General features: G+C 42.0%; 1 protein-coding gene across 1 annotated transcript; it reads left to right on the forward strand.

The window, feature by feature from the left end:
• Positions 1-1,179: 1,179 nt before the first annotated feature.
• Positions 1,180-14,511, forward strand: LOC112229493 (RNA-binding protein MEX3A). Its single transcript, XM_024395360.2, has 2 exons — positions 1,180-1,901; positions 5,540-14,511. Exons 1-2 carry the CDS (start codon positions 1,481-1,483, stop codon positions 6,667-6,669), a joined length of 1,551 nt encoding a protein of 516 aa, XP_024251128.2. The 5' UTR covers positions 1,180-1,480; the 3' UTR covers positions 6,670-14,511.
• The last annotated feature ends 33 nt before the right edge of the window (positions 14,512-14,544 follow it).

Here is a 14,544-nt window from a genome sequence, read left to right on the forward strand (position 1 = left end):
TTAGTTCGAAGGACACCAGAAACAGCAAGATAACATAATTGCTTATGCGAGATGCACAGTCAGAAGTAATGGAAACAGTCAATTATCGATCAAATGAACCGTATCATCGTTGGTAAGAGAGCAAGCACAGTGATTACCCCCACAGTTTGCCACAGCCCTGGCATGCGCACCCACACTGCGCCCGCGACAGGCACTATAGGCTATATTAGAGATAGGATACTGTTCCGCTCCATTTCACTATTGAGAGTTTGTTTTGCTCACTTGTGAAATGAGACGTTGGCGACCGTTTCAATTAAAACACTGGAGATTAATTAATTAATTAATTAATTGTACTATTATTTGTATTATTATTATTACTACTAAGCACATGTGTCTTTGTGTTATTATACAACCATGCCGCCAGGCGTGGCTTCTCTAGAGGACATTTTGGTATGTAGATTTCGCGAGGCAAACGCGGTTCTTTGTTCGCGCCAGGCAAGCAATGCTGCAAGCAAGAGCTCTGCTTACGGGAAATATGTAAGGACCTTTTTTAAGATCCCTGCTGCACAGGGTCTGCAACGCCTGTCTGACAACTCCCTTTCTCCTCTCCTCTCCTCCTCACCCCCTCCTCCTACGTTACAGCCCCCATGCGCAACGGCGCCCGAGACAACAACGCGGTGACCTGCCGCAAACCCACGACGAGTGGGGTGGGCGGACCCCGAAATGTCACTTAACTCTTTCATTCACGATAGTAAGAATAACGCAAATCCTCCCCATACGGTGAACGAAGTCGTTAAGATTCCACAAATAAACTCCATCCAAAGTCCATCCATCCCTCCATAGGCTACTGCTGTGCGTCCCACCATAGACAATACAATGGAAATATACCAAAACAGTACACTCTGGTGCCCAATAGTCACTTGAATCGGGAAACAATCCTAAATGGATCCACTTTTGACATGTTATTGAGGGGGAATTATTAGGCTATAGTCCATGCATCCTTGTGTAAGTAGCTTACAGTACAAAGACCGTTGCGGTCTTGCATTGCAGGGATGGGGAATGAGTAGCGTGGCGTGGATCGAACGCATGGCTGATATGGACAAAGAAAAGGTGGAGGAGAAATTTTTATAGTTTTTTTCTATACGTGGGGAAAAACGCGGGGGTTGGTTTCTGAGATGCCACAGGCTTGGGAACCTGAGACGGAATGGTATAACGGGAGGACGGCTCGTTTTGTCTCAGCAAGGAGGGGACTGTATACCAGACGGGGTGGAGTGATACATCGCCTAGCCCCTCTCGGTGCAGACGGCCTTGTGTCCCGTTTGCCTAGAGCTGGGAGAATACTGTATCGCAAGTAGGCCTATAGCAGACAGAGAGAGGGGCCGGTCTATGGGAGGGACTAGCGCAGAGGGAGAATTGGAAGAAGGAGGGGGCGGGGAGGCGGCACGGGTGCTGTTTCTCCAGTCTCTTTCCCCTGTCTTTGTCTCACACTCTTTTGTTAGCCATGCCTAGCCTGCTGGTTCTAGCAGGGATCATGGAGAAAAATGGGGGCTACGGCGGGGATCTAGTCGGCTCCGGGTTCGGAAGCGAAGGTCTCCTAGTGCCACCCGACGAGGAAGAAGACGACTCCCGTGCCCTGAGGGTCGCGCTGGGCCAGCTGTCTCTACTGGGGCTTGGTGAAGGCGAGGACGGTGGCGGGGCTCCTGGAACGGGAGTACAGGATCGGAGTAACAATAACAATAACCATCACAACCATACCAATAATATTGGCGGAGGTGGTGGTGATACAGGGCTTTTGCAAGGGAAGAACAAGTTATGTGTCCTGTACGAGGGTTCAAGTGAGACGAAAGGACGAGGCTGCAACATAACAGAATGCGTCCCCGTGCCCAGCTCAGAACATGTGGCCGAAATAGTGGGGAGACAAGGTAAAGATTCCAACCAAATGTTCCTATTGAAAGTTATGTTGCTGTTCTGAGCTAAATGTGTCTCCCAGTAGTTTATAGGGTGTTTTGATAATGCTCTAACTGTTACGTTAGCTGGTGTTATTGATATAGAAAAGGGAGTGGTGTTATTTTTTGTTGTATTCTACCACTCTTGGACCATGGTAACAAATCTGTTTCAAGTTAACATACAGAGGTAGAAACTGCAACATTGTTGCAACTAGGCTCGGTTCTATTGTCCGTCTAGTGAATTTCAAATGTGGGGAGACACAAAGCAGGACTGTAACCGTTACCTCATGGGCGCATTATTCTACATCCAGTCATCAATGTCAGCTCACAGACGCACACTTCAGGCAGGGATAGCACTTGCTTCCTTTGTCGTCTGAACGCGCGAGACTGTTAAAAAAAAACGCAACGTGCTACGGGTAACGGAGGAATCTCGTTCGCCCTGAAATGTTTACAAATAATTTATTCTCTTAATTGTGAATATAACTTGTATTTGAGTAACGATTGGCGTTTTCAAGCTGTTGTTTTCGGTTCTAATTATGTTCATTGTTTTTGTTGCTGACTGCCCCAGTGACACAATTAGACAATGGCAAAAGTGTTTCTCTGTTTTCTCTTTTCTTGAGCAGTTTAAAAGTGAATTCCCAGATTTAAGATGGATATATCTGTGTATTGAGTAATTGTCGAAGACCTCAACATGAACTTGAATGACAGCAGCTGTCAAACAAAGGTGTGAAAGTGAGAGAGGGGTGAGGGGAGGGGTACATTATTAGGCAGTGTTATTCCTATGATCATAGGAATCGAAGCGTGACTCAGCCAGAAGTTGAACCAACGTGTCGAGTTGAATGTTGTGTGATTCTTCTATTTTCTGATATAAGATAAGTACAAATAATAACAAACATATGTGGCCTTTTAAAAACCTATTGCCCATATTGTTATTGTGATCAACTCAAAATGGCTATTTATCAGACTGTAAATATATTGATTCTCCAGATTGCTTGTAACCTGTCCAACTCTCAGAACCAGCAACTCAAGGTTGTTGATTTTATTTATTTCTTTGTGCTACATGGGTTTTTGTTTGACTGCACCTATTGTTGAGTGGCTCTGCTGTGATGAGTCCAAAAGATACAGAGGGGCTGGTTAGACAAGCAAGGATAAATGGGTGGGTCAGAGGCACTTGCACTGAAAGGGAGTCACACCCAGACACCCAAACCAAGGGCTCCCTTACCTAATGGGAGGGAGGGGGGGGGTGGAGGTAAGGGAAACCAATTCAGCCAGTGAATCCTAATTCATGTTTTTGGGGTTACACAAATTAACAGGTCCCCACAATGTCAAGTGGGTCCAAGACAACAGAGACCATTTGCTTCAACTCCCATTTTTCCACCGATGTGGGGATCTGGTTTTTGTAGTGCCGTTAAGTGCCCTCATCTTCCTGTGCGTCTCCTGTCGTTACTCTGAAGTGTTTTAATGGGGTAACTGAAGACAGCCGGAGGGTGGATCCACTGAGCACAAGTGCAGCAGAGGGCTTTGTGTTGACTGAGAAGTGCTGATTTGGGGGATTTGGGATGAGCTCCTTTTGATTCAGGGTCTCGTTAGTTAGTTCACATTTAACGCCCTCCTTCCCAGGGTCGACTACTGCCTGGTGAATCTGGCAAGTTAATGTCCTGTCCTGGAGAGGCAAATATTAGCGTTTTGTCCTTTGTCAAAGTCATTTGAATTGATTCTGGAGGATGATTTTGTGTCGTCTAGGGCTGTAATTATTACGACTTTAGGTCAAGGGTGGGTTTGCTGTGCATGCGCCACTAACAATGCACACAGTACTGGAAAGCATGCTCTCCAAATGAAAGACATGGCATACAGTTGTGGAATGATCTAGAATGATCTTTGTAAAGGTTTCAGTGGAGTACTTTTCTTTGTCTCCTCTGTTCATAGTTTTAAGTTTTACGTCGCCTATTGCTCTCAACTTAAATATCTATTCACCTTCCTGCTACAAAGGATCACAAAAATGTACATCTATCCTAAGTTAACACATGGTTTAATACAATAGCATTGTGGTTATTACATGAGTTATAACCATCATACATATTCTAAAGCTTGAGTGTTCCATCTAACACCATCATGCTTGAACCCCAACTAGTATCATCACCGCCATCGTCCTCAATAAATAAATAATACATGTAGTTTGAACTCTTCAGCCCTTAGAGCCTCACTGAGTCACTCAGTCAGTGCCATCCAGGCTTCGGAAAGTTAGTGCCCTAGTAAGTGGGGCTATTTAGTAGCATTAGGGAAGCACATTTCCCTCGGTTAGAGGTGATCATGACATTTGATCCACACTGCTAAAGTCCCTGCCCAGGGACTGCAGTTGAAAATAAGCAGGTTGACTAAAACTGGCACTTTTACAGTAATGTTGATTAATGTGCACTGTCCCTGGTAAAACAACATTTAATAAAGTAAGTCAAGTAAAGTGCATTTAGGCTACTGATGTAATGGTGTGCTGTGATTTGTAGTGCTACTCAGAAAGACAAGCTGAGACCTGACCATTGAATAAATTGATAGTTATTGTTACCAGACCACGGACATACATACGCCTCTTAAAGACCCTGCTAAGGGGAGAGACACTCGGGGATTCTTAGGGGTGGAACATAAACTTGCATTTCAGAATGAGAACGGTAGCTGCACACCTGCATATATATGTCACCACAGGCTGCCGTAGTGGGGCGTTGCATACCGTTTCCTGTTGGGTGTAATATACAGAGTACGGCTGTGTTTACCATATCCCTCTTGACCTCAAGTGCTCTTAACAACCCTACTCTACAATTACAATTTTTTTATTCTCCTCTTTGTATCATTACAACGTCTCAGTATTAGAGACTAGGGTAATTTGACACGAAATAGCATTAACCTGTACTCTCTCAGATCTAGGATCTCGCTAAAAGCACTTAATATAGTCAGCCTTTACACACTGATCAAAAACAGAGAAAATGCACTGCAATAAACGACCCAAAAATGATGTATGTGTGGGCCGGAGGTACCAGACTTGTCAGTTCAAGGAGAGGGGCTGGTTGTTCGTGGCAACACTGTTGATTGCATCCATAACTGTAGCCATAGCACAGAATAGTTCTGATGTCCATTAGAAACAGGTACAATATCTCATCTGTTTATCAATGTTTGTACATAGGAAATCAAATAAAGGGGTATTCTAAAAATACTTTGACGTCTACAGTCTCTTCAATTATTTCAGATTGTACAGCCGATTGAGACTTGATGCCATGTGAAAACATGTGACTTAGTAATGATAATCAATGCAGAAAAAAAAGTGTAATACTGTAAAATGTTGTAAAGGGGATAATGACTGGTGACCATTTCTGGACTGTCTAAAAACTCTGAAGTTGTGAGCATTTTAGACCAAAATTTGCCATCTTTTAAAAAGGTATGTCAAAGGTCAACTATCAATTCTGTCTTTGTTTCCATAGAAGAGGAAACCAAAAAAATAGCTTTGTATTACCAAGTAGTAGTAACAATCTCAGCTATTTCAAATTCCTTATATTTGAAAATTGAACAGAAAATTGAATTAATTGTGACCTTGGCCATTTTCAAACTTTGCCTTTTTGTTTCTGCAGGTTGCAAGATCAAAGCCTTGCGGGCCAAGACCAACACCTACATCAAGACCCCCGTGAGGGGCGAGGAGCCTGTGTTTCTCATCACGGGCCGAAAGGAGGATGTGGCCCTGGCCCGGCGCGAGATCATCTCTGCCGCCGAGCACTTCTCCATGCTCCGAGCGTCTCGCAACAAGCTTGGCGTGTCCTTCAGCGGTTCCCCGCCTGCGCCCCTGCCGGGCCAGACCACCATCCAGGTGAGGGTGCCCTACCGTGTGGTGGGGCTGGTGGTGGGGCCCAAGGGTTCCACCATCAAACGCATCCAACAGCAAACCTGCACCTACATCGTCACCCCTAGCCGAGACCGTGACCCTGTCTTCGAGATCACGGGATCACCCAGCAACGCCGAGAGGGCCCGTGAGGAGATCGAGGCGCACATCGCATTCCGAACGGGAGGTCTGCATGACCACAACAATGAGAATGACTGCTTGGGGCCGGATGGCGGCAGCCCAGTAGGCTCCGGGGGTCTGGAGAGCCGCCTGCAGCAGGTGTGGGGTCTGCAGGGGGACCAGCGCAAGCCATTGACCAGTAGCTTCCGCCAGAACTTCTCAGATGCCATGGTTGGAGGAGGGGAAGGAGGTGGGGTAATCTTCAGCAAGGGCAACTTCAACAGCCCTGGAGAGAAGCCCTGCTCCTACTTTGGCTCAGAGGGCACCCAGAGTTGGGGAGACCCAGACTACCCAAAACAGGTGGCCTTCTATGCCCAGCAGCGCTCCAAGAGCTTTGGAGGCCTGCCCCTGCCCCTGACCAGACTCTCTCCAGGCCTTTCTGACCCCTGTGGAGGGAACAACGGCAACTCCTCGGGCACCAGCATCACTATTCTGTCTGGCTCGCCTCATGCCCAGGCCCGCCGTGCCCACAGCGAGCCAACCTCGGGCGTGGGGTTCCCTGGACGCCTCCCTGTACCGGACTCGCCACCGGCCATCCTCCGGGACTGCATGACCTGCTTCGAGAGCAAAGTGACGGCCGCCCTGGTGCCCTGCGGCCACAACCTCTTCTGCATGGAGTGTGCCATCCGCATCTGTGAGCTCAACCATCCAGAGTGCCCGGTGTGCCACACCCTGGTCTCTCAGGCTATCCGAATATTCTCCTAAAAAACACCACGTCAGTTTTTATCATTCGTTTTATCACAGTGTTTGTTTGACAGTTATTTACTATTATTATTATTATACTTTTCTCAGAAAATTTTAAACAAACAAGCAGATATTTTAGAAGGCACTGCTTGCTTTACTAAAAAGTATAAGAAATATTTTGACTTTTTTCTTTTATATATATATATATATACATATATATTTTATAAAAGTTTTGTTTATAAGAAAAGTATAGTACCTAGCATTTTTTCAGTTTTTTTTACTGCTGCTGTTTTTCATTCACGAATCACAGTGTGGGCGGAGTAGTAGGAACGTGAACAGTTTACGATTCAGATTTATTTTACCATGAAGTTGTTTTATATGGAGGAAAGGAAGGAGGTGATCATTGAGGTTCAGTTTAACTCCCTGGTATCTTATCTGTACCTGAATGATATAGGAAGTCAAAATCAAACAGAAGGAAAAATATTTAATCTTTCATTGCACCTTACAATCGTCTTAGTTTCGGATAGTCAGATTAATGATTGTCAATCATCCAGAAAAATGACGTAGCTGATGAAAAGGTAAATCCCCCAATGTGGCAACAAAAAAAATGGAACAAACTGTGATATTGTCATTGAAAGTCTAAATTTGTTCCAATCGAAAGACAGACTATTCCATCATTGTCACCTTTCTGACATTTGTATCCCTTTACAAGCTCGTTGTTATACCTGGTAGTCCTCTCTAAACACCTGTAAGAATGGTAACAATATAGGACAGAATAGCAGACAAACGCCTTTCTTTATGCACATATGTTTTATAGATTTCGTTTTTTAACAAAGAGGTGAATGAATGCTACACATTGTATTGCTGAAATGTTCACTTCTGTTACACCTTGAATATCACTGCAGTTTGGTGAAAAGTTTCAGCGATGCCTGTTCCTCGTGGCACTTGAAAAGCATGTTTCTTTCGCCCGTGTTAAGCACTGATTTCATTTGTGAGGCCAAAAGCCTTGGAATTCTTCCAGTTGGCTAATTTGGGAGATCCGTCTCCCCGACGGACTAGTTTCAAAGCCAACTAATACCCACTTTATTGTCTTATGTGGTAATTTAGCTGTTATCTGAACGATGTAGGACAAAAACGAGAGCCACTTTTGACAGGCATCTCTCTGAGGTTTGCGCAGTTAGAGCGTCAGCCATTAGAGTGGACAGAAGCTGAGGAAAACACTGAGCTGTTCTCTGAATTGGTAATAGAGTGTGCCTAAATGGGCGAAAAGCTCCTAGAATACAGTACCACCATCCACAGAGCTCCCTCGCAACCCCCGTCCAGCAGCTTTGTATTTTAGCTCAGAGGCCTATAATTATCAGAGCTGTGCAGGAGCAGGTGTTTAATAGCGCACTGTGGATGTGACCTCAACTTGGAGGTCTTTTTGTAGCCCCCTCTTTTTCTATTTTCTTTGGGAGTGCCCCCTCCCCCCCCTGCTTACTGTTCGATCGCTGGCTATTGAAGGTAGTAATGACTGCAGCCGGCCCACAATGCATTGCCTCCCTGTGTGGGGCGTATTGTCTATGCCCAGTGGTGGCGTGGGCCCGGAGTGCTTGGACACGGCCCGGAGAGACTCATTGATAATTAGGCAAATTGTCCGGTCCAGGTGCGGACTGTGCGGGGGAACCTGGTGCTGACTGCCCCATCCCTCTGTCACAGGCACAGAAGGTCCACTCTGGGTGCAGCTGGGCGAATGGGACCCCTCCTTCCATATCCCCCTCCCTCTTTCCTTCTCTGCTGCTCTGAGATATCCCTACTGGGGAGAGGGGCCTCCTTTGTCCCAACACTCAGGAAAAATGCAGCATATGAAATAAAGAGACCAACTGAACAGGCTGCCAGCTCTGAAATGAGAGTGAGGGGACTTTGGAGAAAGAAAGTGTCAGTAGATACAGTAATTACCTAGTGTAAATTCTGCCACACAGATCCAATTCTTTGACATTTCCCACTGAACTAGATGTCTCCATGTGTTCTCGGGTAAGATAGGGGTATGAAAGCATGCAGACATATATCATTTAAGAGTACGAGGAGTCTGATTACTTGGAGTTCATCACCCCACCTCAATTTGGATGGAGGCCTTTGTGACAGAGAGCGAGTGCAGATCGAAGTTTCCATAGAGTGCCCCCCCCCTTTTTATCTCCCGTCTGTATGGGACATCCTGCAGCTGCCCACTCACCACAATCACACAGGCTTAGCCAATGGCAGGCTAGCACTGGGCCTTCAGAATGAAATCAGACGATTGTAATTGACAGGAAAGCGGAGGAAACGCCCCATTTAGCCACCACTCATGCCGAATCAAATTACACACCCTTTGCCTCTGCCTTAGCCCCAGCCTGGGGATTTCAGAGGGAGGGAGGGGGGATTAGAGCCGTTGGAGGATAAGAGGGGGGCTTTTGGGGGTGGAGAGAGAGATGGCTGCTCCCAAAGAAAAGAGAACCTGCAGATCTAGTCTTTGTGAGAGGGGTCATTTCTGTGTCTTCAGTGAAGGGGTAGTTAGAAGGCTGCTGCCTCATGTTTGCTGGTGGTGGCAGGTGAACAAGGACATGCTGGTGATTCAGCTGGTCTCCCACTATCAGATCGCTCTATTGCGTTTTTTCAGGAGAACACTTTTGCTCAACTTCTGTCCATCAAAATATGACGAATAGTTACAATAGACTGTTGTCCCTAGTCTAGGCCGCAACAGAGCCCCCATTTCCCCCATTGTATTGTCAGCAGACCACTCCTGTTGTCCGTGGACTGTGAAGAAATTGTACTTTCAGAGTATCTAAATTCTATGACATATATAGAAATTAATTTAATATTTATGAATGGGGAGAACTGCACAGTGGTTTGGTCTGAACTTTCAATGACAATTTCAAGGCAGTATAACGCTGTTAAATGAATATAGTATTTTCTATTATTTTTTATTTTGTTTTAAGCCTTAATATTTTGTATTAAAATATTAATATTTCTTTCACTTTGGCATGAAAGTTTAGTGACATACAGTAGGCCTTCAATAGTATTGCCCCTTAAAAAAAACTTTAACGTAACTATTTGTCAGAAAAGAATGTGAATCAACCGGGTTGGGTGGGATTAAATGGAATTGGGAAATTAGGCTCATAAAGACTTTACATTAAAATATAGAGTAAAGCACCTTATGAGAAAACACATAGAATTAATACCAAACTGACCGCTGATGGTGAATATTTCTTCATAGATTTTGAAAGCCATGCACATACTGTAAGGTTTCCCTTTCATGTTTTTCTAATATAATTATTGTTATTCCTTGTAGTAGTGGTATTATGGGAGACCTCTCGTCCATTCAGTCAGTACTGATGACTTGGTTGAGTTTGCACTGGTTTAATGAGGGCTTTTTAGAGAGTCTCACTGTTTTAGAGGCTGTGGGAGAAATTTGCATTGTGCTTTGAGAAAGGATTCTGCGCATCTGTGTATATATATATCAGTAATTTACGTCCAGTCAAATGCCTGCTATATAAGTGGGATTTTGATTATTTTTACAAGGTGAAAATATCATTTTAATGTCCCCTCATCCTTAAACATAAAGACGTATATTGATAGGCTACTTATATGTATGGATCTAATACAAGCATTTCATCAAGTCAAATATATAGATAAGAATACCACAATACCACATACTGTAATGATGAATACAGGGCTGTATTGATGTTTCCACTAACATATACCGATACATTCTCTCAAATATGTAAAGACGTGTTCTAAAATATTCCTAGATCCTTTTGGATGAATCAGGTTTTATGTACATTAGGATGAAAAGCAATAATGTCAATACTGCAACAGTAAACAAAAGAGCCAGTTTAGTAATAAGTTCAAAGAATTCAGCGCCATCCATAACACAACCTTGATTCATTTGGATATTATTCAATTTTTGTCTATCTTCTAAAAACGCATATGGATTTATGCCAATTTAGGATGAGAAATGTAATTAATTAGTATCGGTTTCAGGCACAAGAGCATGTTTTTGTTGCTTTCCTACGTCTTGCTTTTAGTAATTTTTGACTGCTTAATCCCGTCTTTTTCACATTGAATATTAATAAGACTGCAAGCATACCTCAAATACAGGGTGTGCCAACACCAGTGCAACCTCAAGATTTCCTCTTAGTATCTGTGGAATTTTGAGAACACAATACCTATTATTTGGAAGAAACCAATTGCATTGTAAAAGTAAGCTTTTCAGTGTACATACAATGCTTTTCAGGAACATAACATGAACAATTGAGGCATTTCCTGTCTGTCGAAAGCAGGAACTCATAACTCCTATGGTGATAGATTGGTGTTTAAGTGACAACTTAAATCACACACTAAAGTAGACTCAATGGTAAGACAGAAGGTTGGATAATTTCCATAGGATCTGTCTAAGACCCTCTTCCATATGAACGTATACTGATGCCCAATGCATTGAGCCAAACATTTTCATCACTTGACAAAGTAGCATTTATTTAACATGTATTACTCTGTATTTATTCATGTTTAGGGAGAAACATTTATAGTTACCATAAGCATATTTTGAGAATATATTTCAGTTTTTAGATTGGTTCCAAAACATGTTTTGTAACTGATTTGATGGCACAATTTAATGATTTCTTTATGCTGTCTGTTATAAGTAGTTGTCATTATCCAGCTTTTAGCTGATTTAAAATAAAAGGTCAAAAGGTAGCCAAAGAACAAAACCTTGGGAGAGGTTCGAGGACATCGATAGGAATTACATTGCTGATCATAAGCTTACAATTCTACGAATGTTAACACATTTCGCCCTTATCATAGTTTGGATTTATTGATGAAGGTGGCTGAGGTCAATACAATAATAATCAGCGTTTGTTTTTGATAACCCACTAGTGATAGTTTTGTCAAAAGTCGTACAGCATACAAGCTTCAGTCAATATCTGTGAAATGGAGCTTGTCTCAATAAAGACATCCTGTTTCAGTTTGGTCTTGTTTTATGCTACAGTAGCTTCAGTGATCAACTGCCCAATCACTGCCCAAAGACACCAATCCTAATGCGTCACCCTCTTACGTTGTATTTATATTGGTATTATTGCCAACTTAGATTTATAAATAATTATGTCAATAAGTTTTGTTTCATCATCACAGCTGTTAATGTGAAAAGGCTAGACTTGTCTTGGAAAGTTGATGTTTCTTCAGAATGGGGCAGGAAAACATACTAAATTAGAAAAGGAAGGGGTAGAGATTTGTATTTGTTTACAATTCTGTTCAAATTCATGTTGAATTGCAGCTGAAGGGCTAGATTCGTCTCAAAGACCCCAGACTGAACAATAGTTGAATAATGCATAAGAGAGTTGTTAAGATTACACAAATACCCTGCAGTACCTTTGTTAGTTTAAAAAAACAATACTGTGGTTTTCATTTAATATTGTTTCTAGTTAACTTTATTCACCATGTCAAAGTATGATAGTTGAAGTTCAGTACAGTACATAAGAGTAACAGTAAAATTAAGATCCCATGGCATTAACATATTTCATCAACATAACCACAAGGTGTATAAAAAGCTTTAAAGAAATTAAGATGGACATATATTTAATTCCATATATTTACCTCGAGGTGTAATTGGTATAGAAATTAAAATAATGACTGTCTTATAAGATGAGGTATAGCTTGATATATGCACCCACTATGTGCACCCACCAGAATATGAAGTACTCCACTTCCTTTAGTGGAGAAACAAAGATGGTGGTGAGATAACTCTTAGGGGGATGTCTATTTCATTAACCATTTTTTTCAATTGTTAGTGTTCTTTACAATATATTAAAGTAACCATAGAAACTCTGAGCAGTTTCCTTCTCTTTAACAAATGTACAACTCTTTATGCATTATGTATAACAATAATAGCACCCCTTTCAAGGAGTGATAGGAAATCCTTTAAATTGATGCACTTAAGCAATTATTCCGACCTATCATATTCACAAGATGAGCAAGTAATGCATTTGAATGTAAAATAAATTACCAGTGCACTCCTTTTACCTATTGGTTTATACATTTTAAAGTGAGCTGAAAATAAATTGTGAGAAGGTTTCATCGCAGTCTATATTTGAGTTCATCCACATACATTTATAGAAAGCAACTTAAAAATAATATTATTACAGTTTCTTAAATCTATTTTGCTAACATGGGTTATTATTTCATAGAAAGACAGGGAATAAGTCAGTTTCTGGATGTTATTTATGAAAATCTTAAAATGAAGAAAACATGAGTAACCTCAAGAAATGTGTTTTTTAGTTAAAAATTCAAAAAGTTAATATATTTCTAAACACAGGAAAGTTGGTTTCTGCTAACGGTAAAGAAAATAAAAAAGTTTTATTTATGAAAGTTATGGACTTGCCTCCACTATATTTCATTATAAATGAAATAAGAGTTGATGTGGGTTCCCCATAGCTTATGTTTTAACTTCCGATATGCACTATTTCAAAGAACACCAGTGCATTCACAGTGGAATTATGACAGAAAATAATATAATATTTTTAGGATTTGGAGGTATTTTAGTCACTGAGCATCAATTCCATGCCTCAATTACACCCTTTTTTCTTGCATCAGCACTCTTTCTCTATGCTGCCTGCTTACCTTTTCCCCTTTGACTAACCCCATACTGACTGGCCCCATTACACATTTCCTCTGGAGTCTTAACTTGCTTTTATTAATCTCTAACTTTATATGCTAACACAGCTTCAGTTGTGATTGCAATGCTGAGAACGAGTGATTAAGGTGCCCCGCAGGGGCACATGTAACGTATACAGATACACACACATTCATATGTCTACTACTTGGGACCCTTTGTGATTGGTAAGGCAAGAGAGGACATCATCAAAGCCTTAATGAAGAATTACCTAAAAATTGGGCTCAAATTTCTTAGTGAAAACATGACAGGGTGGGAACTGAGCTGAGTGATCAATAGATTAGCACATAGGCACACTGTGTAGTAGATCTATGGTAACCAGCCACACACACCAACACATTCATATCTGTACTAGTTTGCATGTATCTTGTATGGTCACTTAGACTGGATAAACACCACAGATGCTATGTGTTTGGTTTTAACACAAGGGGTCTGGGGCTGGTTGTTCCTTGTAGATTTTCATAGTTGGCGCCCCTTCAGAAACAGAAAAAAAGGACAAGTGTTTCAGGTGAAGCAAAGAGACCGTTTCAGTCCCCATATGACACTCAGTATGTTGTCCTTTTCATTTTCTCATCAGTTTTATAAAAGGGGAGGAAAGCTTGGTTGTCATTCCTTCACATATGGATGAACCTAAAATGTATTTATTTAAATCTCAAAACTAGGTAGTTAAAAGTGAACATTTGTCGTACAATTCAACATGCCAGGACGGTATATTTTCCGCCACCACTGACTGAAGCATGGGGACTGAAATGACCTTCCGGCCTTCACGTTGTCCTCTTCTGAAGGGGCCACAGCAGTCTGACAGTTTGTCTTTGGTAGTGTTTCTTCAGATTCTCCCGGCAACGTAGAAGTGTTTCATACCGGTCTTATAGTGGTCTTTGTGCATTAGTTTTGGGTCAGCATCTCTTGGCTTTAGTTTCTGGTTTCTCTGTGATCAGTGAGAGGGTTTGCCATGTGGCTGGCCATCACTTTGATAAAATAAAAGTCTTCTTTGAACTGTTACAGTGTGTCATGCCCGCAAGTGGCATGTGATATTGCAGGTTTATTTCTTAGCACATGTTGTGAATCATTTTTGACATTTTATTATTGTATCTGCGCCATATTAGTTTTGGTTTCTGTTATTTTTTCAAAGATTCAAGATGTATTGTAAATGTTTCTAATAAAACAAAAATGAAATTGTTTCCAATGGATGCTCTTTGATTTGTCTTGAGTAT

This window comes from Oncorhynchus tshawytscha, linkage group LG03, assembly GCF_018296145.1.
Source record: "Oncorhynchus tshawytscha isolate Ot180627B linkage group LG03, Otsh_v2.0, whole genome shotgun sequence".
NCBI classification, from domain to species: Eukaryota; Metazoa; Chordata; class Actinopteri; order Salmoniformes; family Salmonidae; genus Oncorhynchus; species Oncorhynchus tshawytscha.